The 23,075-nt window shown below is 45.0% G+C and overlaps 1 protein-coding gene and 1 non-coding gene across 4 annotated transcripts in view; both read left to right on the plus strand.

Moving 5' to 3' along the window:
• The first annotated feature begins 6,779 nt into the window (after positions 1-6,779).
• The window catches only part of USP34 (ubiquitin specific peptidase 34), a 254,078-nt gene continuing 237,782 nt past the window's right edge, over positions 6,780-23,075 (plus strand). For all 3 annotated transcript variants that reach the window (XR_009548945.1, XM_060187219.1, XM_060187220.1), the window contains exon 1: positions 6,780-6,913. Coding sequence is in view for 2 of the 3 variants with exons in the window: in XM_060187219.1 (XP_060043202.1) it covers positions 6,871-6,913 (43 nt within the window). In the remaining variant the exon portion in view is untranslated. The remainder of the gene's footprint in view (positions 6,914-23,075) is intronic.
• LOC132537943 (small nucleolar RNA SNORA13) lies at positions 19,083-19,213 on the plus strand. The gene has a single exon (XR_009549347.1). It is a non-coding gene; the product is annotated as a small nucleolar RNA SNORA13 (small nucleolar RNA).

Consider the following 23,075-nt stretch of genomic DNA (forward strand, 5'->3'; position numbering starts at 1 on the left):
GTTATGCATGTACAAACTATTGTATTTACTGTTGAATGTAAAACATTACTTCCCCAATAAAGAAATAAATTTTTAAAAAATGGAAAAAAAAAACGTGTACAGTGTCCAACATGGACAGTGGGGCCTTTAAAGATGCAGGAAACACAAAGGGCCGGGTGGTGGCGCACCTGGTTGAGCGCACACATTACAATGTGCGAGGACCTGGGTTTGAGCCCCCAGTCCCCAACTGCAGGGGGAAAGCTTTGCAAGTGCTCAAGCAGGGCTGCAGGTGTCTCTCTGTCTGTCTCCCTCCCTCTCCATCACCTCCGTCCTTCTCAACTTCTGGCTGTCTCTATTCAATAAATAAATAACGATAATACAAAAAAAAAAAAGATTCAGGTAACACTAATGGTGGGGGCGGGGAAGGAAGCTGAGCTCTGAGAAGCAGACACAGAGCTACACAGGGCCACATTTTGAACTCTTCCTGGTGACACCAGAGGGAACCCTTGAACTTTGAAACTGGGAAGGCTATGCAAAAAAAAAATTATTATATTTATTTATTCCCTTTTGTTGTCATCATCATTGTTGGATAGGACAGAGAGAAATGGAAAGAGGAGGAAAGACAGAGAGGGGGAGAGAAAGACAGACACCTGCAGACCTGCTTCACTGCTTGTGAAGTGACTCCCCTACCGGTGGGGAGCCAGGAGCTCAAACTGGGATCCTTATGCCATTCCTTGCATTTTGCGCCACCTGCGCTTAGCCCACTGTGCTACCCCCTGACTCCCAGTAAACACACTTTTTTAAAAAGATTTATTTGGATTGGGGAGATAAGCATAGTTTTGTATACTGGGGCTCTGAATCCCCCAATTTAATCCCTGGTACTACCATATTATTATATCCACTATAGTCAATCTATAAGGAAATGACCATATCTATCATTGCTGCTGATAAATTATATAAGCTTAGTGCAGTCACTAGTGTCTAAAATGTGTTCAGGATATAATAATGAAAGAAAAAAATGTGGTCCAGGAAGTGGTGCAGTGACTAAAGCACTGGACTAAAGCATGAGGTCCTGAGTTTGATCCCTGAAAGTACATGTACCAGAGTGATGTCTGGTTCTTTCTCTATCTTTCTTACAAATAAATAAATAAATAAAATATAAAAAAGGAAAAAATTGTAGTTTAACTCCCATGAAGTTTACATTCTTTTTTTAAAGGTTTTATTTATTTATTAATGAAAAAGATAGGAAAGAACCAGACATCACTCTGGTACATGTGCTGCTGGGGATTGAACTCAGGACTTCAGGCTTGAGAGTCCAATGCTTTATCCACTGTACCATCTCCCAGACCACTTACATCTTTTTTTTGTAACAAAGCACTGAGCAGCTCTGGTTTACGGTGGTGCAGGGAACTGAACCTGGGACTTGGAAGCTTCAGGCATTAAGAGCCACTTTGCATAAACATTATGTTACCTATCTCCTGCCCAAACTTACATTCTTAGTAATAGGAAACACTGTAATGAGATATATTTAGAGCATAGATATAGGGAGTTGGGTGGTAGCGCATTGGGTTAAGTGCAGGTGGCGCAAAGCACAAGGACTGGCAGATGCAAAGCGCATGGACCGGCAGAAGGATCCCGGTTGGAGCCCCTGGCTCCCCACCTGAAGGGGAGTCACTTCACAGGAGGTGAAGCAGGTGTCTCTCTCCCCCTCTTTGTCTTCCCCTCCTCTCTCCATTTCTTTCTGTCATCAATAAGGACAACGAAAACAACAAGGGAAGCAAAAGGAAATAAGTGTTAGAAAAAATAAACATAGATATAGAAGAACTGTGAGGGTGACATTTTACAGAGTGGTCAGGGTTGGGTGGTTAAATGCACGTTACAATGTGCAAAGGCCTGGGAACCCATGGTCCCTACCTGCAGGGGAATAGCTTTGTGAGTGGTGAAGCAGTGTTGCAGGTGTCTCTTTCCATTTCCATCTCCCCTTCCCTCTGGATTTCTGGCTGTCTCAATCCAATAAAGGTAAAAAATTTTTTACTTAGAGTGGTCAGGGAAGGTCTCTCTAACTTGATGAATTTAAGGAGTTAGGAAGCAAATCATATGATTACATGGGGGGGGGGCATTCAAGGCAGACAGAGCAGTATGTGTAAAGGCTCTAAAATGGGCCATCTTTATGTATCAAAACAGTTTTCCAACCCAGCATTGTTGACATTTTGGGAAGGATGCTTCTTTTAAGGGTCTGTACAAAATACATTATTGAGATACTTAGCAGTATCCCTGGCCTCTGTCTACTAGACACCAATAGCATGCTCTCCTCCCCTGTTAAATAACAGCAACGAAAACCCCTCCAAAATGGACAAATATTCATTGGGGAGAAATTGCCTCTACCTTAATATAACTGAGAGGAACAACTGGGGGCTGGTGGGACTACAATGGAATAAATGAGGAGGAAGGGGGACAGGCTGTGCTGCACCTGGTTAAGCACACCTACTATAGTGCACAGGGAGCCAGGTTCAAGCCCCTAGTCCCCACCTGCAGGTGGAAAGCTTCATAAGTGGTGAAGCAGGGCTGCAGGTGTCTCTCTGCCTCTTTCCCTCTCATTTTCTGTTTCTATCCAATAACAAAATAAACTAATAAAAAAAAATGAGGAAGTGGAAGCAGAGAGACCAGTTTAAAGGTCATGGCAAGGACAGTGCATTTTATTTTTGATAAAAACAGGAAACAATGGAAATTCTGATAAGAGAAGTGACATCCACTTTTTTTTTTTTCCTCCAGGGTTATTGCTGGGGCTCAGTGCCTGCACTATAAATCTACTGCTCCCAGAGGCTATTTTTTCTTTTTCACTAGATCACTACTCAGCTCTAGTTTATGGAGGTGGGGGAGGGGGTAGGGAAATTGAACCTGGGACTTTGGAGCCTTTAGGCAGGATAGTCTCTTTGTGTAACCATTATGCTATCTATCCCCCCAAGCCATTTTTGTTGTTGAATAGGACAGAGAGAAATTGAAAGAGGAGGGGAAGATAGAGGGAAAGATAGACACCTGCAGACCTACTTTACCACCTGTGAAGCAACCTCCCCAGCAGGTGGGGAGCCAGGTGCTAGAAACAGGATTATGTGTGCTTAACCTGGTGTGCCACTACCTGGACCCCTGAACTTGAGTCTTTTAAAAAATTTCATTATTATTATTATTTTTTATTATTTTAACCAGAGCACTGATCAGCTCTGGTTTATTGAACCTGGGACTTCAAAGCCTCAGGCATGAGAGTCTCTTTGCATAGCCATTATGCTATCTACCCCTGGTTTGAGCTTGAATCTTTAAGCATGGTATCATGTGTGCTCTACCAAGTGAGTAACCGAAATCCAACCGGGATCCTTACGCCAGTCCTTGTGCTTTGTACCACCTTCGCTTAACCGGCTGAGCTATCACCCGACTCCCAGCAATCCTTTTTAAAAGGCCCACTGCAGATTTCTGCTTAAGTCAAAATATGGCCAACACCAGAGAAGCAATTCCATAGATGATTTTAAACCAATCACAAAATTCTTTGGCATTTCTTTTCTGAAACCAAGGACTTTCAGCTGGAAACAAAACAAACACAAACAAACTGGGAGGTGGGTTGGTATGATAGCTCACTTGGATAGTGCACTATTTTGTTATGCGCAACGGTAGGTTTGGGTGTTGCCCCCACTGCACTGAAGAAAGCTTTAATGTTGTTGTGGTCTCTTACTTGACTTCTTTGTCTATATGAAAAAGTCATGTAGTCCAGGGGGCAGTGAAGCCCACTTAATGACAACCCCCCCCCCAAAAAAAAAAACACAACAACAACAACCAGTGGTCTGGGAGATGGTGCAATGAATGAAGCATTAGACTCTCAAGCATGAGGTCCTGAGTTCCATCCCTGGAAGCACATGTACCTCCTATCTTTCTCATAAATAAATAAAATCTTTGCAAAAAACCTCAGGGGTTTGCAATGGTGCACATGGGTGAGTGCACACATTACAGCAGCAGGTACCCAGGTTCAAGCTCCAGTCCCCACATGCACTGGGGAAGCTTCACAAGCAGTGAGATAGTGTTGCAGGTGTCTCTATCTCCCCTTCCTATTTCTCTATTTTTATCCAAAGTAAAAAAGAGGCCGGGGGTAGATAACACAACGGTTATGCAAAGAGACTGTCTTGCTTGAGGCTCTAGCGGCCTAAATTCAATCCTCCAGCACCACCTTAAGCTAAAGCTGAGAGCAGTGCTCTGGTAAAAAACATCTAATAGGCAGGCGGGCGGTAGCGCAGCAGGTTAAGCGCACGTGGCGCAAAGCGCAAGGACCGGCGGAAGGATCCCGGTTCAAGCCCCAGCTCCCCACCTGCAGGGGAGCTTCATAGGCAGTGAAGCAGGTCTGAAGTTGTCTTTCTCTCCTCTCTCTGTCTTCCCCTCCTCTCTCCATTCCTGTCCTATCCAACAACGACGACATCAATAACTGCAACAATAAAAAACAAGGGCAACAAAAGGGAAAATAAATAAATACAAAAAATATATATAATAAAAAAGACGAAATTGTTTTAAAAAAAAAGCAAAATTGGATTTGGCATATTTTTCTTTTTATTTTGGTTTATTTACTGGAGACTGAGAAACCAAGAGGAAGGAAGAGGTAGAAAGGGAGAGGGTCAGGTAGTGGAGCACCTGGTTACACATTACAGTTTGCAAAGACCCAGGTTCTAGCCAGTCCCCACTTGCAGGTGGAAAGCTTTGCAAGTGAAGCAGGGCTGCAGGTATCTGTCTCTCCTTACCCTCTCATTTTTGGCTCTCTCTTAAAAAATAAAAATCATCCTACAGCACTGCTTCACCACTTTGGCAAGCTTCTTCCTTGCAGGTGGGTAATGGGCTTGAACTTGGGTCCTTGATCATGGGAACGTGTGTGCTCAACCGAATGTGCCACTGCCCGGCCGCTTTTGACAAGTTTTTTTTTTTTTTTCCTTCAAGATTATTTATTAGAAAGGTAGGAGGGGAGAGAAAAATAGACATCACTCTGGTACATGTGCTGCTGGGGACTGAACTCAGGACCTCATGCTTTAGAGACTAATTCTTTATCCACTGCGCTACTTCCAAGACCACGGCAAGTTTTCTTGAAGGGAGGTGAGTGAGAGTGGATGTTTCCGGGACAATGTGTGCTACAGGATCTTGTATCAAATCTTCAGAAAGCTGAGAGGAAGGAGGAAAACATGACAGTAGGGCAAACAAACAAACAAAACCTAAAAAGTTCAAGGGGGGGCCGGGCAGTGCCGCACTCAGCTAAGCGCACACACCATGTGCAAAAATCCGGGTTCGAGCCCCGTTCGCCACCTGCAGCGAGGGCGCTTCATGAGGGGTGAGCAGGTTTCTATCTTTCCTTCTCTCTCCCTCTCAATTTCGCCCTGTCCTTTCAAATAAAAAAAAAAAAAAAAGAGAGAAAAGTGCAAGGACTCATAAGGGTGACCTCCCCGTATGCAACAATTGGAAACAGGTGGGACAGAAACTTCAGGGCATCCGCTTCAAGCATCCGGAAGGTGGTCCTGGCACCTGGCATGGAGAGATGATGTCACCCAACTCGGACAAAACCCAGAGAGTGACCAGCACGCTGGCTGTGAAATCAGTGAGGAGGGTGCTCGGCACGGGCGAGGATCGCCCAGCGCTAACCAGTTAACGCACCAGCGGGCGCAGCTGCTTCCTCTCTCCATCTGCGCTTCATTCTAAGCTCCCACTTTTAAGAGCCCGGCGATCAGCGCGTCGTCGAGACGCACGACCTGTTACTGCAGGTAAAGGGCTGTAGAGGGGGAGTTGGTGCGCGGCTTTCCTGCGCACTGAGGGAGAGGATGCCATGTGAAGTCTCTTCGCCCCGCCATTTCTAGTCTCGTTAAGGTGTCTTCCCGCTCGAGGACGGTCGGACGATTCCGGATGCAGCTCACACCGGCCCCTGAGCGCGTCCATCCTACCACAGCCCCGCGGGGACACGCGGGCTTCGGGCTCCCCCGCCCCCAGACTGAGGCGCGTATGTGTGTGTGTGTGTGTGTGGGGGGGGGACGACATTCAGCCTCGAGTCACCCTTGGGGGCCCGGGGAAATGGCGAAGTGCAGGGGCGGGGAAAAGGGCGGCGCGACGGGCTCGAAGCTCCTCAGGTCGCAGAGGCCGACCGGCGGGTCGAGGTGGGCGACGCCGCGCACCCGCGACCCGCGACCCGCTCGCTGCCTCCGCCATCTTCCACTCACCCGGACTTCCCCCGCGGCCGCGCTGGCTTCGCGTTTCCCTTCCGGCCGCTGACAGAGATCCGGGCTGGGCGGGGTGGGCGAGCGCACGGAGGGGGTGGACCGAGGGCGGGGAGGCCGGACGGAAGAGGAAAGGGAGGGCAGCGAGCCGGCCGCGGCGGGGTGTGAGGCGCGCGGCGTGTGTGCGGAGCGAGCGGTGGGAGGGCGGGAGGCGGAGGAATGAAAGCGCGAGGCCCTGCTCCTCGGCTCCTTCGCCCGGGCGGAAAAAGCCGAGCGCAGCCCGAACGCTCTGTTAAAATGGCGGCGGCGGCGGCGGCGGCCGCGGCGTCTGGTCGGTGAAGTGACTCTGCTGCTTCGCTCCCCACCGCCCCCTCCTCCCCTCTCCCCTCCCTCCGTCCTTCCCCCCCTTCCCCGCCGCCCGCGCCTCCGCGCCCCTTCGGCCTGCGCATCTCCCCTCGCCCCCCTCCACTCCCCCGCCCGCTCCGGGCACCGCCGGCCCCCTCCCCCATCCTCCTGCTCCCCGCCCCGTCCGCGCCGCCGCCCGCCCTCGTCGCCTCCCCGCCCGCCGGCCGGCCGGCCCCCTCCTCCGCCTCTGTCCCCTCCCCCCCGCCGATCGGGATCAGTCAGTGCGATCCGAAGCGGGGGAGGGGGGGGCGGCGGCCGAACGATGTGCGAGAACTGCGCAGACCTGGTGGAGGTGTTAAATGAAAGTAAGTAGACGCGGCGGCGGCCTGTGGCGGTGCTCGGTTTGGGGTCCCGGTGCCGCCGCGGTCCGCGGGAGGCGCCGGCCCAGCCCGGTGTGGCGTGCGGGCCTAGCGCCCCGGGAAGGTGCGCGGAGGCTCGGCCGCCCCGGCGCCTCGGGCCCAGCCGGACCCGGCTACCTGGGCGCCCGAGAGGGGCCGCGGCGGAGCCCGGGCGAGGCCGGGCTGGAGCGGCCCGAGCCCTCGGAAAGTTTCCTCATTACAGGTGTCAATTAACGAAGGCGCTAATCAACCTTCGCCTGGTCGGCCCTGCCCTGAACGTGAGGGAAGGTGGGGTGCGAGAACGAGGTTTTTTTCTCCGCAGTCGGAACCCGCAGGCCCCCAGGCCTCCCTCTTTGATCCCCCCCCCCCCCCCCAGCTTGCTGCCTCAGGCCTCTCTTACCTGCTAATTTTCATTAAAGTCTCCGCGAGGAGGTTGGTGATTTTCCTCTCTCGGGGGTGTATGTGGGTGTATTGAGCCCTTCTGCCAGCCCTTGAGTAGCTGAAAATGAACTGATAGTGATGATTGGAACCTTTACACCATTTTTTTTTTTTTAAAGGTAATAATACTTCTTAGCCCCCATTTTTTTTTTTTTTTCCGTCTTCGCTCCCATTTTTCCGTCTTAATGTTCAATGCTGTTGTATTAAGGAAAGCTCTGTACTGCAGATACCCTCCCGGGATAATCATGGCCCATCTCCTGGAATGAAAAGGCCTGTTCCTTATATTTGATTATTAATGATCGTGCATTAATCTTTTCTGGCCAAATAACTTCAATTTCTTTCATTCACGACGCTCGAAAGGTGGCGTTTTTGCATAAAAGCAAGCTGTATTGCTCGTTAGCTGTTTCAGGGCCCAACGGCCTAGTTGAATGAGGTAAATTAGATAAAAGGTTGATTGACAAAATTTTGTTACTGCTCATTTACCAATAGCTTGTGCGGGCTTTGGGTTTGTGTTCTTTTTATAATTAGAAAGACTTGCAAGCCACCTATTTCCTAATGATGTTTTCCGACAGAATTCATTTGTAAAATGTACCATGTCGTTTGTGCATTGAGTTTTACACTATGGATTTAAATTTTACTTTGATGATCATCGGCAGTAATGATAGCAAAAGGGTTCTGGTCTCATATTTACTCTCATACTACGGTATATTTCCTTGCTGACAGGTGTATGCAGGCTTTTGTACACATTAAGTCTGTACTTGGAATTATTTATATCATTCTAAATTTTTCTTTGGAATTTTAAGGTTCTTAGCAATTATACTGAGGTATTTTAATTTTTGGTGCAGGTGGTTTGGGATATGACACACTAACCTATGGCTCTTAATTGGACTAAAGATAAGAATTATCTTTGGACCTAAAAATCGTGAGGTGGTACTTTTCCTACTTTATTTATTTATTTTGTTTTTCCCTAGTACCTAGACATTTACTCACTTGATTTTTTTTTTTTTTTTTTTAAGATTTTTATTTATGAGAAGAGAGAGAAAGAACCAGACATCACTCTGGCACATGTGCTGCCAGGGATCGAACTCGGGATCTTATGCGAGTGTCCAAAGCTTTACCACTTCGACACCTCCCGGACCACAGTTTTCCTACTTTAAAGCTGGAAAACAAGTAGATTTATTTACTATGCTAGGGAAAGCTGCTTTTAATTATTTTCTTGGTGATTTTATATAGACAAGCATTAAATTAATTTTACTCGAATAGTTAATCTTAAGTTAACCTTCGTCTTTTGAAAAGAGATATCCATAATGAAAGGGGCACTATTGAAAGATTATTTGGAAACCTCCTGGAATCTTAAGAAACACAACAAAATACAGTGGGTTTATGGACAGTTAGCAGTGAGGAGGTCTGAAATAAAATTTAGCTTTCACTAATTACATATAGGAAGTTGAACCATGTTCAGTTTGTTTTAATGAACACACAAGGATTTTCTGTCTGCATATATGCCAGTGGTCTATAGAAATACTTAATTTTTTGCTTTGCTTCCAAATAATCTCAAAATGCTTGCTACTTCAGCAGTGTGTAGCTTATGCTATGCTATATTCCTTCCTCCTAGCTGTTCAAACCTATCCGCTTTTCTCTTATATAGCTCCTGTATCCTAAGCACATGATACTGAAGGTCCCTGAGAGCAATATGTGCCATGTTATTATAGTAGCATTTATGACTGGGAAAGAGCATGATGGCCGTAGCCTGATAAAACTTGTTGAAGTAGGCTAATGTCTTATCTTACTCATCAATTATGCCAGTCTTTTTTCTACTGTAAGTTGTGTAAAGATTAGCATCAGTTTAACCTTGACTAGAAATTCAGAATTAGAATTCCCAAATGTGTTAAGAATTCACCTTTCTTAGGGTATTTCTTCTTTTTTCTTTGCAGTGAAGCAGTCCTGCAGGTGTCTTTACCTCTTCATCACCATCCTTCTCTGTTTTCTCCTTCCCTCTCGATGTCTGTCTTTATGTAATAACAATACATAAAATATTTTTAAAAATACAGATGGCCCAGGAAGTGGCATAGTGAATAGGGAGATGAACTTTTAACTATTTAATTTGATAGAACAGAGAGAAATTGGGGGGTGGGGAGGGCTGCGATGATAGAGAAGGAGAAAGAGACAGAGACACGGGCAACACTGCTTCACAGCTTGTGAGGCTCTGTCCCCTGCAGGTGAGGACCAGGGCCTGGAACCCTGGTCCTTGTGCATGTACACTTAACCAGGTGCACCACTACCTGACCCTCTGGTATTTTGTATGATTAAATAAAATCTTTTTTTTTTTTTATTTATTCCCTTTTGTTGCCCTTGTTGTTTTATTGTTGTAGTTATTATTGTTGTTGTCGTCGTTGTTGGATAGGACAGAGAGAAATGGAGAGAGGAGGGGAAGACAGAGAGGAGGAGAGAAAGATAGACACCTGCAGACCTGCTTCACCGCCTGTGAAGCGACTCCCCTGCAGGTGGGGAGCCGGGGTTCGAACCGGATCCTTACGCCGGTCCTTGTGCTTTGCGCCATCTGCGCTTAACCCGCTGCGCTACAGCCCGACTCCCTAAATAAAATCTTAAAGGGGCCTAGTGGTGGCACATCTGATTGAGTGCACATGTTACAGTGTGCAAGGACCCAGGTTTGAGCCCCCTGAACATCATCTGCAGGGGGAAAGCTTTGAAAGTGTTGAAGCAGGGATCCAGGTGTCTCTGTCTCTCTTTTTTTTTTTTTTAATTTTTCCCTTTTGTTGTCCTTGTTTTTTTTTTTTTATTGTTGTTGTAGTTATTGTTGTTGTTATTGGATAGGATAGAGAGAAATGGAGAGAGGAGGGTAAAGCAGAGAGAGGGAGAGAAAGACAGACACCTGCAGACCTGCTTCACCGCCTGTGAAGCGACTCCCCTGCAGGTGGGGAGCCGGGGGCTCGAACCGGGATCCTTACACCGGTCCTGGTGCTTCGCCACGTGCGCTTAACCCGCTGCGCTACCGCCCGACTCCCTTCTGTCTCTCTTCCTATCTCCCCCTACCTGCTCCACTTCTGGCTGTCTTTATCTAATAATAATAATAATATAATAATACATTTAAAATTTTTTAATATTTATTCCCTTTTGTTGCTCTTGTAGTCAAATTGTTGTTGATGTCGTTGTTAGATAGGACATAGAGAAATGGAGAGGAGGGAAAGACGGGGAGAGAAAGACACCTGGATCCCTGCTTCACCGCCTGTCAAGAACCGGAATCCTTAGGCCAGTCCTTGTGCTTTGCGCCATGTGTGCTTAACTTGCTGCACTACAGCCCAACTCCCCTAATAATAAATCTTTAAAAGAAACAAACCAGGGGGCCAGGTGGTGGCCCACTTGGTTGAGTACATGTTACTGTGTACAAGGACCCGGGTTCAAGCCCCTAGCCCCCACTTGCAGGGGAAAAGGTTTGTAAAGTGGTGCAGCAGCGTTGCAGGTGGCTCTTCGTCTCTGTCCCTATCATCCCCTTACCTCTGGATTTCTGGCTGTCTCTATTCAATAAATAAACAAACATAATAGGGGCCAGGCGGTGGCTTACCTGGTTAAGTGCACACATTACAGTGCACAAGGACCCAGGTTCAAGCCCCTGGTCCCCACCTGCAGGGGGAAAGCTTCATGAGTGGTGAAGCAGAGCTGCAGGTATCTCTGTCTCTTCCTCCTCTCTCAATTTCTCTTTCTGTCTCTACCCAATAATAAATAAGAGAAAATACTAAAGATAAACAATTTTAAAAGAAAGACCCTGTCAAATTTATGACCATTGATTAGACTTAAGTGTGTCTAGACAAACCAGTAACTATATATAACCGAAGATTTAAAAAAAAATTTTTTTCTTTATATTTATTTATTCCCTTTTGTTGCCCTTGTTCTGTTATTGTTGTAGTTGTTGTTGTTATTGATGTCATCGTTGTTGTATAGGACAGAGAGAAATGGAGAGAGATGGGGTAGGCAGAGAGGAGGAGAGAGATAGACACCTACAGACCTGCTTCACCACCTGTGAAGCAACTCCCCCTTACAGGTGAGGAGGCGGGGGCTCAAACCGGGGTCCTTACGGGGGTCCTTGTGCTTTGCACCACCTGCGCTTAACCGCTGTGCTACCGCCGGACTCCCAACCTAAGATTTTTGTGCTTTAGATGGAAGAGTCGATTTAATGTACATAACAGCTTTATGTCTGATAATGTATAGTTTTTCCTGAAGGTAAGGGCTGTATATGTGCTTCAAGTATTGGTTATTATTATTATTTTTTAAATAAAGCACTGCTCCAGTGTACAGAGTTCCACTTGTTTTGTCTTTGTTGTTTTCTTTCTCTTTCTTTTTAATATTTATTTGTTCCCTTTTGTTGCCCTTGTTGTTTTTGTTGTTGTTATTGATGTCTTTGTTGTTGACTAGGACAGAGAAATGGAGAAGGGGAAGATGGGGAGTGAAAGAGAGACACTTGCAGACATACTTCACCACTTGTGAAGTGAATCCCCTGAAGGTGGAGAGCCAGGGGCTCGAACCGGGATCCTTATGCTGGTCCTGTATTGTTTTTTTTAAGATTTATTTTCTGAAAAAGGGAGGGAGAAAGAAATTAAGAGAACAGAACACTACTATGCTTATGTATATGTGGCATGGTAGATTGAATTTGGCTAGTGCATAGGAGATGTTCACTTTAAAATCTGGCAGCAGGGCTGTGGAGATAGTATAGCACTTTACATAGGAGACTTTAATGCCTGAGACATGGAAGCTCTGGGTTCCATTTCTGGCACCACTGTAAGCCAGAATTGAGCAGTGCTCCAGCAAGATACATTGTAGGTAAAATAAAAATTGATGGGAGTCAGACAGTAGCGCACATGGCACAAAGTGTGAGGACCAGCAAGGATCCTGGTTCAAGCCCCTGGCTCCCCATCTGCAGAGGAGTAGCTTCACAAGTGGTGAAGCATGTCTGCAGGTGTCTATCTTTCTCTCCCCCTCTGTCTTCCCCTCCTCTCTCCATTTCTCTGTCTTATCCAACAATAACGACATCAATCACTACAATAAAACAAGGGCAACAAAAGGGAATAAATAAATATTAAAAAAGTGATTTAAAAAATGTATTTGTGAATCTTAAGCTATCAACCCATACTGAGGACCCTTTTACTCTTTACTTAGTTGACTTTTATTGAGGAAATGTTTCACAATGCTTTTGTTTCAGGGATATAGTTTCACATCTTTCCCAAATACATGCTGACTTGCTTCGCTCACTATCAGTGTGTGCTCTATTCCTCTAGTTCTCTTCTTCCCCAACTCATTTCCTCATTCCCTTGAGAGATCCTAGATCTACAGACTTGGGCCAAGGATTTAATACCCCCCCCCCTTTTTTTTTTTAGTTGATTTCTTTTTTTTTAAATTTATTTTAATTTTATCAGTGATCCAACACCGATCTACAGAATTACATGTCAGTGGGTACAACTCCACACCATTCCTACCACCAGGGTTCTGAATCCTCAGTCTCCGTATTGCAAGCCACTACAGTACCCACAAGGTTGTAGACATGGGCCAACCATTCTCTTTTTTTAAAATTTTTATTATTACTATTTAACCAGAGCACCCTTCAGCTCTGGCTTATGGTGGCACAGGGGATTGAACCTGGGACTTCAGAGCCTCAGGTATGAGAGTCTGTTTGCATAACCACTATGCTATCTACCCTCTGCCCTCAACCATTATCTCTACAACTGTCTACACCCACACATGATTGCCCCTCCTTTCTTCCAAGTCCTCTCTTTTCCCCTCCAAGCCACCCATGACACCATCACTACCTCCAAATGTCCCTCTCTTCTTCCTTCTCTGTCTGTAGCTGCTGATGGAGCTGGAGTTTTGAGCCCTCCTTCATTTCTCCACTGGGAGTATGGATCAAGGTTATTTTTGGGGTGCAGAATATAGGAGTTCTGGCTTCCGTAATTGCTTCTGTGCTGGACATGGGCATCAGCAGGTTGATCCCTATACCCAGCCTGTTTCTGTCTTTCCCTAGTAGGGTTGAGCTCTGAAGAGGCAAGGTTCCAGGACACTCTAGTGAGGTCCTCTGCCCAGAGAAGTCAGGATGGAATCATGGTAGTGTCTGCATGGTGTCTGTGGCTGCAGATATCTCAGTTGTAGTTGCTGGCTTTGGTGAAGTTTATCATTCTAGTTAATTGTTGTTTTGGGGAGGAAACCTTTCTGTCCCCTATTACTGCATAGCCACATCTCCTGGAAGTCCTCCTCCTTAAAAATTGATTTAATTATGATTGACAAGACCATAGGCTAAGAGAGGTACAATTTCACACAGTTTCCAACCATCAGAGTTCTGCATCCCATCTCCTCCATTGGAAGCATTCTTTATCCCTCTGGGAGTGTGGACCCAGGATCACTATGGGGTGCAGAAGGTGGAAGGTCTGGCTTCTGTAATTGCTTCTCTGCTGGCATGGGTGTTGGCAGGTTGATCTAAACTCTCAGGCTGTTTCTATCTTTCTCTCAGGCATGAGAGTCTCTTTAACCATTATGCTACCCTCCCCCCCCCCAAGATTTTACTTTTTTTTTCCCTCCAGGGTTATTGCTGGGCTTGGTGCTTACACCATGAATCCACCGCTCCTGGAGGCTATTTTTCCCACCTTTTGTTGAGCTTGTTGTTGTAGCCTCGTTGTGGTTATTATTATTGCCATTGTTGATGTTGTTCGTTGTTGGATAGGACAGAGAGAAATGGAGAGAGGAGGGGAAGACCGGGAGAGAAAGATAGACACCTTGCAGACCTGCTTCGCTGCCTGTGAAGCGACTCCCCTGCAGGTGGAGAGCTGGGGGCTTGAACTGGGATCCCTACGCGGGTCCTTGCGCTTTGCGCCACATGCGCCTAACCCACTGTGCCACCGCCTGACCTCCAAGATTTTACTTATTAATGAAAAAGATAGGAGAGAGAGAGAGAACCTGACATCACTCTGGTACATGTGCTGCTGGGGATTGGACTAGGGATCTCATGCTTGAGTCTAGTGCTTTATCCACTGCACTGTTTCCTACACCACTTTGTGTGTGTGTGTGTGTGTGTGTGTGTGTGTGTGTGTGTGTGTGTGTGTGTGTGTGTGTGTGTGTTTTTACCAGAGCACTGCTCAGCTCTGGTTTATGGTGGTGCTGGGGATTGAACCTGGGACTTCAGAGCTTTAGGCGTGAGTCATTTTGAATAACCATTATGCTATCTACCTCTGCCCTTTTTATTTTATTTTTAATGAAAGAGTAGTACAGAAAGAATAGAGTACTGCTTAGCTCTGACTTATGGTGGTGTTGGGGATTGAACCTGAGACCTTGGGCATGGATATCTTGTACATAACCATTTTGCTTTCTCCTGAGTCTTTTTTAAAAAGATTTTATTTATTTGAGGGAAAGAGCCAGACATCACTCTGGCACATGTGCTGCTGGGGATTGAACTCTGGACCTCATGCCTGAGAGTTCAAAGCTTTGTCACTGCGCCACCTCCCAGACCACACTTTTTTTTTTCTTTTTTAATAGGACAGAGGGAAATTGAGAGGGGAGGATAGAGAGAGAAAGATAAGACACCTGCAGACCTGCTTCACCTGTTGTGAAGCTACTTCCCTGCAGGGAGGGAGCCAAGGGCTGGAACTGGGTTCAGTGCATGGGTAATTGCGCTTTGTACTGTGTGCACCACCACCTGACCCCAGATATTTAAATGTCTCAACAGCTACTCTAAAGCTTAAAATAGTACTTCCAGATAGCATTAGATTTTACTGTTAAATCACTCTCAACAACCCTAACATGAATTTTCTTGTTGCTTTTAATGCCTTTCTTAAATATTGAAGACTTGTTAAAATCTGTATAAGCAAATTTTGCAACTATCACTTTGAGAGGTTGCATTTATTTCAGAAAATAATTTTAAACCAATGCTTATTTATTTATTTTTTTTTTAGAATTTATTTATTAATGAGAAAGATAGGAGGAGAGAGAGAAAGAACCAGACATCACTCTGGTACATGTGCTGCTGGGGATTGAATTTAGGACCTCATGCTTGAGAGTGCAATGCTTTATCCACTGTACCACAATGCTTGTTCTTTTTTTTTTTTTTAATGCTTGTTCTTTTGAGCTGTATATTCCCAGTGTGTTAGTTGCATATATAGCTACTCTGTGTACCAATGTACTAAGTTTTACAAAGCATTCTATTGGTAAGTTGAAGCTGGGCAGGGGTAGGTAGCATAATGGTTATGCAAGAGAATCTAATGCCTGAGGCTCCAGAGACCCAAGTTCAACCCTCCCCCACCATAAACCAGAGTTGAGCAGCACTCTGGTAAAAAAAAAGGGGGGGGGGAGTCAGGCAGTAGCACAGTGTCCACAAATGCAAGGACTGGTGTAAGGATCCTGGTTCAAGTCCCCAACTGCCCACTTGCAGGGAATTGGCTTCACAAGCGGTGAAGCAGGTCTGCAGGTGTCTATCTTTCTCTACTCCTCTGTCTTCCCCTCCTGTCTCCATTTCTCTCTGTCCTATCCAACAACAACAATAACTACAACAATAAAAAACAAGGGCAACAAAAGGAAATAAATAAATATTAAAAAAAATGTTAAAGCTCTGAATTTAGGCTTTGGGCTGTTGGCTTTGGATCATTTTAAATTGTGAGGAATGGAGAGTTGAATATTGCACTGCCATTTGTGATTTTTTTTTTTTTTTGCCTCCAGGATTAATTGCTGGGGCTAGGTGCTAACACTATCCAACCCACTCCTATCCAACCCGCTCCCAGCGGCCATCTTTTTCCCCCATTTTATTGGATAGGACAGAGAGAAATTGAGAGGGTAGGGGGAGATAGGGTGAGGTGGCATAATGGTTATGCAAAAGACTCATGCCCAAGGCTCTGAGGTTCCAGGTTCAGTCCCCAGCACCACCATAAGCCAGAGCTGACCTCTTGTTTAAAAAAATAGGGAGACTGAGCAAGTTGTATACATACAACTTGTTATGTATACATACATAATGGAATACTACTCAGCTATTGAAAATGGTGACTTCACCGTTTTCAGCCAATATTGGATGGACCTTGAAAAATTCATGTTAAGTGAAGTAAGTCAGAAACAGAAGGATGAATATGGGATGATCTCAGTCTCAGGCAGAAATTGAAAAACAAGATCAGAAAAGAAAACACAAGTAGAGTGGTCTAGGAGGTGGCACAGTGGCTAAGGCACTAGACTCTCAAGCATGAGGTCCTGAGTTCAATCCCTGGCAGCACATGTACCAGAGTGATGTCTGGTTCTTTCTCTCTCTCCCCTATCTTTCTCATAAATAAATAAATAAAATCTTTTAAAAAAAAAAGAAAAAGAAAACACAAGTAGAACCTGAATTGGAATTGGCGTATTGCACCAAAGTAAAAGCTTCTGGGGTTGGTAGGGGGGAGAATACAGGTCCAAAAAGGATGACTGGGGACCTAGTGGGGGTTGTATTGTTATGTGGAAAACTGGGAAAAGTTATACATTTACAAACTATTGTATTTATTGTCAAATGTAAAACATTCATTTCCCAATAAAGAAATAAAAAAAAAAATAGGGAGAGAGAAAGAGACACCTGCAGACCTGCTTTGCTGCTTCTGAAGTGTTCCCCCTGCAGATGGGGAGCCCAGTGCTGGAACCTGGATCCTTGTGTGGGTCCTTGCTTAGAACTATATGTGCTTAACTGGGTGTGCCACTGCCTGGCCCCGTGATATTCTTTTTTCAGTTAAGTATTTTATTCATTTATTAGAGACAGACACTGCAACACTGCTTTACCACTTGTAAAGCTCCTATCCTGCAAAGTGGGACAGCAGGGGGGTGGGGGAAGGGACGGGACTGGGGGCTTGAACTTGGGTCCTTGCACAGGGTAATGTGCATCCAGTTGAGTGTGTTACCACACAGCCCCTGCTTTTATGTGGTGCTAGAGATCAAACCCAGGATGTTATGCATACAAGACATAGACTCTACCACTGAACTCCATCCCCAGGCCCAGCGCAGATGGCTTTTAGTGTGCATGTTTTAGATTCTTTGTAAGTTGTGCTTAGTGAGTACAGTTCACCAAATGTTTGTTTATTGTCACCAGGGTTGTCACTGGGGCTCTGTGCTAACACTACGAATCCACCACTCCTGAAGGCTATTTTATTTCTATTTTATCTGATAGGACAGAGATTGAGAGGGAAGGGATAGAGAGGGAGAGAGACACCTGCAGACCTGCTTTTGCTCTTGTGAAACATCTCCCCTGCAGGTGGGGAGTGGGGCTCAAACTAGGTCCTTTAACTTAGTAATATGTGCACTTAACTAGGTGTGCTGTGTGCCCCCCCATTTAAAATAGTTTTTGTTTTCCTTAATTTATTTTTTATTTTTATTATATTTTCCCTTTTGTTGCCCTTGTTTTATTGTTATTGATGTCGTCATTGTTGGCTAGAACAGAGAAATGAGAGAGGAGGGGAAGATGGGGAGAGAAAGATAGACACCTGCAGACCTGCTTCACCGCCTGTGAAGCGATTCCCCTGCAGGTGGGGATCCGGGGTCTCAAACTGGGATCCTTCTGCCGGTCCTCCTGCTTTGCTGCCACCTGCGCTTAACCCGTTGTGCTACCACTCAACTCCCAATTTTATTTATTTTTAATTAATTAATTTTTTTAAAGAAAGGAGACATTAACAAAATCATAGGATGGGGGGGTAACAACTCCACAGTATTCTTGTCACCCAATCTCCATATCCCATCCCCTCCCCAATAGCTTTCCCATTCTCTGTCCCTCTGGGAGCATGGAGTTGTAGGTTGCAGAAGGTGGGAGGTCTGGCTTCTGTAATTACTTCCCCGCTGAACATGTGCATTGACTGGTCGATCCATACTCCCAGTCTGCCTCTTTCCCTAGTAGGGTGAGTCTCTGGGGAAGCGGAGCCCCAGGACGCATTGGTGGGGTCTTCAGTCCAGGGAAGCCTGGCCGGCATCTTGATGGCATCTGGAACCTGGTGGCTGAAAAGAGAGTTAACATACAAAGCCAAACAAATTGTTGAAGAATCATGGACTCAAAGGTTGGAATAGTGGAGATGAAATGTTGGGGGTTACTCACTGCAAACTCTAGTGTACTACTGCTTTCAGGTGTATATTTGCCCTAGTTTATGGATATGTGTGAACATACGCTCTGTCTCCTGGAACCTGGTCTATATCTAGGTTTTGAGACTTTGTTAGGAAGTGAACTACCTGGGATGAGAGAGACACTGCAGGTGGGGACTGGAGGACCGAATCTGGGTCCTTTAAGCATTGTAATATGTGCGCTCAACCAGGTGTGTCACCACCCGGCCCCTTTCTCTTTATTTTTTTAAATTTATTATTGAATATAGATAGAAATTTTAGGTGGAGCGGGAGATAGGAAGGGACACACCTACAGCTGTGTTTCACCACTCATGAAGCTTTGCCCCTGCAGGTGGGGCCAGGGGCTGGAACCTGGGTCCTTGTTCATGGTAACATGCGTTCAACCAGGTGCACCACCACCTAGTTTCACCCCCCCCCCCCATAATTTTTTGCTCCCTAACTATCCCTTGAGAGAGGCAAGGGCTGGGCAGTGGTAGATAGCATAATGGTTATACAAAGAGAATCTCATGCGTGAGACTCCAAAGACTGAGGTTCAGTTCCATACAACACTGTAAACCGGAGTTGTGCAGGGCTCTCGTTAAAAAAACAAAAAGGTTTATGTGTTGCCCACTGGCTTTTGGAAACTAGTGCCTGTGGTGTTAAATGCTCAAATTGGACAGTTATCAGGCTTTTCTTATCCTTGAATTTGATCTCTTGTGTATAGGAACTACACGAGTAACAGTGTGAAAGAAAAACAAAAAAGAAACAAGGTTTATGATCTTTAGAGCACATTATAGTTGCCCCCTTTTTAAATTCAAATTAGCTTGCCTCACTGGGTAGTGAACTGCTTAATTGAGGGTGCATGCTTTATTGTTCCCCAGTCTTTTTATTTTTATTTTTTTATTGTATAGGACAGAGAAATTGAGTAGGGGGGCGAGACAGGGAGAGAGGAAGATAGACACCACCACACCTGATTCACCACTTGTGAAGCGACCCCCCCCCCCCCCCCCCCGGAGGTGGGGAGCTAGGGTTTTGAACTGGGATCCTACTTGGGTGATTGCACCTTGTACTATATGTGCTTAACCCTGTGTGCCACTGCCTGACGACCCCCCCCCCCCCCGTTCCATAGACTTAATACAGTTAGTGGATATTGAGTGAATTTTTTAGTTACTGAAAAATAGTTCTAGAAGAGAATGTGTGTTCAGTGTTTTTGGAACAATATAATGATTTAGAAATGGGAGTTTCTGGGCTGGATATATAGCTTAATGTTTATGCAAAAAATTATGTCTAAGACACCAAAGTTCCCAAGTTCAATCCCCAGCACCACCATAAACCAAAGCTTAGCAGTGCTCTGGCGAGAGAGAAAAACGAAGTGATGAGAATTTCTAGATGAAGTATGATGCAGTTGTAGAATTTATCAAAACTACTACTTTCATTTGCTTATTCATTAACCAGTAGGTTAAGACTTCAGTTGAGTGGTCCATGAGGTGGCACAGTGGATAAAGCATTGGACTCTCAAGCATGAGGTCTTGAGTTCAGTCCCCGGTAGCACATGTACCAGAGTACATCTCTCCTCCTATGTTTCACATTAATAAATAAAATCTTTAAAAAAATACTCAGTTGAGCGAGTTGGGCGGTAGCGTGGCTGGTTAAGTGCAGGTGGTGCAAAGCACAAGGACCAGCATAAAGATCCCGGTTCAAGCTCCCGGCTTCCCACCTGCAGGGGAGCCGCTTCACAAGCGGTGAAGCAGGTCTGCAGGTGTCTTATCTTTCTTTCTCCCTCTGTCTTCCCCTCCTCTCTCCATTTCTCTCTGTCCTATCCAACAATGACAACAACAATAAAAAACGAGCAACAAAAGGGAATAAATAAATATTAAAAAAAAATACTCAGTTGAATTCTATGTTAATAAACAGTGCAAAAATTAATACTGTTTAAATCTAGATAGTGAGATTAGGGTCTTTTGTATATAAACTGACTGTTATATTAAAATATTTTTTAAATTTATTGGATAGAAATTGAAAGGGAAGGGGGAAAGAGGAAGAGAAACACCTACAGCACTGATTCACTTAATTTTTTTTTAAATAATATTCAAACTTTTTTTAAAAAAATTTTTTATTTAAAGGTTTTATTTATTTATTTATTTATTTATTCCCTTTTGTTGCCCTTGTTGTTTTATTGTTGTTGTTGGATAGGACAGAGAGAAATGGAGGGAGAAGGGGAAGACAGAGGGGAGAGAAAGACACCTGCAGACCTGTTTCACCGCCTGTGAAGAGACTCCCCTGCAGGTGGGGAGCAGGGGGCTCGAACTGGGATCTTTATGCCGGTCCTTGGGCTTTGCGCCACGTGCGCTTAACCCGCTGCGCTACCGCCCGACTCCCTTAATTTTTTTTTTATTATCTTTATTTATTGAATAGAGATAGCCAGAAATTGAGAGGGATGGGGAGATAGACAGGGAGAGAAAGATACCAGCAGCCCTGCTTCACCCCTTGTGAAGCTTTCCCCCTAAAGGTGGGGATTGGGGACTGGAATTGGGGTCCTTCCTTGTATATTGTCACGTGTGTACTCAGCTGGGTGCACCGCCACCAGCCCCCAGCACTGATTCACTTTTTTTTTTTTTTTTTAATTTAAATTTTTAATTTAAGAAAGGATTAGTGAACAAAAGCATAAGGTAGGAGGGGTACAACTCCACACAATTCCCACCACCCAATCCCCATAACCCACCCTCTCCCATGATAGCCTTCCCATTCTCTAGCCCTCTGGGAGCATGGACCCAGGGTCATTGAGGGTTGCAGAAGGTAGAGGTTCTGGCTTCTGTAATTGCTTCCCCGCTGAACATGGGCGTTGACTGGTCGGTCCATACTCCCAGTCTGCCTCTCTCTTTCCCTAGTAAGGTGTGTCTCTGGGGAAGCTGAGCTCCAGGACACATTGGTGGGGTCTTCAATCCAGGGAAGCCTAGCCAGCATCCTGGTGGCATCTGGAACCTGGTGATTGAAAAGAGAGTTAACATACAAAGCCAAACAATTTGTTGAGCAAACATGGATCCCAAGATTGGAATAGTGGAGAGGAAGTGTTGGGGAGGTACTCACTGCAAACTCTAGTGTAATCCTGCTTTCAGGTATATATTTTGCAGTAGTTTATGGATACGTGTGCGCATACGCTCTCTCTCACAGAAACTGGTGTATGTCTAGGTTATGGGACTTTGTTAGAAAGTGAACTACCTGAGATGAAATTAGAGTGTACTATAAAAGGAAAGGTCTCACCCGAGTAATGAAGCTGAAGGGTTGTCATTCCACACGTGAAGTCTCTGGATACACTCTGAGGTGAAGCATGTTGAGATGGCAATCGTTGCTTTGGTTAGGTTGTGATCGACGGATGCAATATTATTTGGTATGGATTGGGAGAAGCATACGGGAAAGTGAGCCCTATCCATGGGTGCCAGGACTGGGGGAAGTAGGGGCTCTATAGTGAAGATGTGAGGTTCCTGCTGTCTTAGGCTTCAAAAAGACAATCAATAGTTAATATTATCATCACATTATTTGTTAATTGGGTTAACTTTGAAAAGTCCCTTTGTTATGGTTTGCTATACAGTACCCAGTATCTTGTATATTTTGTATACAAGATATCTTGTATATTTTCTCAAAGATTTTATTTATTAATGAGAAAGAACCAAACATCACTCTGGTACATGTGCTGCCAGGGATTGAACTCAGGACCTCACGTTTGAGAGTCCAATGCTTTATCCACTGTTCTACTTCCCGGACCATGCACTGATTCACTTTTTCTTTCTTTTTTTGATTTTATTTATTTATGAGAAAGATAGGAGAAGAGAAAGAACCAGACACCAGCATAAGGGTCCTGGTTCAAGCCCCCCTGGCTCCCCACCTGCAGGGGGGATGCTTCACAAGTGGTGAAGCAGATCTGCAGGTGTCTTTCTCTCTCTCTCTCTGTCTTCCTCTCCTCTGTTGACTTATTTATTTTCTTTTTTTTTCTTTCCCTCTCTCCAATTATCTTCCTCAGGAAAAAATAAATACCTTTTTTAAATTTAAAAAATAAAAATATGCATTGGTAAAATGTTGACAATTGAATAATTATGTATACAAATCATCACATTCTTTATTAACATTAAACTCTATGGAAAGGCAATAATTCAGTCTGAAATCTGTTCATCTGAAAATAAAGGCATAAGAACACTTCAATCTAGGGAGTTTCTGCCAGAAGGCTGATGGTCGACTGGTCTCTGTTTCACTCACAAATACAACTTTTTTTTTAGTAAAAAAATGAAGGAATGGAACAAAAATTTAAAATTCCTTCTTGATCCATTGTTACTTTACCATAGTTGAGTGACCACAGTAGCATGATGGGTCCTTAGCAGAGGAGGAGGGTAACTTACCAGCTGAGATGAATTTGGCTGTGTGCTCAGATCTCAGGTCTCCGGAGAACCCATAGTCAGACTGAAGACCTGGAGGAGTCTCGTTTTATTTATTTTCTTTTTAAATTATTCTCCTCCTATATTTCTCATTAATAAATAAATAAAATATTTTTTAAAAAGTGGTCTGGGAGGTGGTGCTGTAGCTAAGGCACTAGACTCTCAGGCATGAGGTCCTT

Source organism: Erinaceus europaeus, chromosome 3, assembly GCF_950295315.1.
Source record: "Erinaceus europaeus chromosome 3, mEriEur2.1, whole genome shotgun sequence".
NCBI classification, from domain to species: Eukaryota; Metazoa; Chordata; class Mammalia; order Eulipotyphla; family Erinaceidae; genus Erinaceus; species Erinaceus europaeus.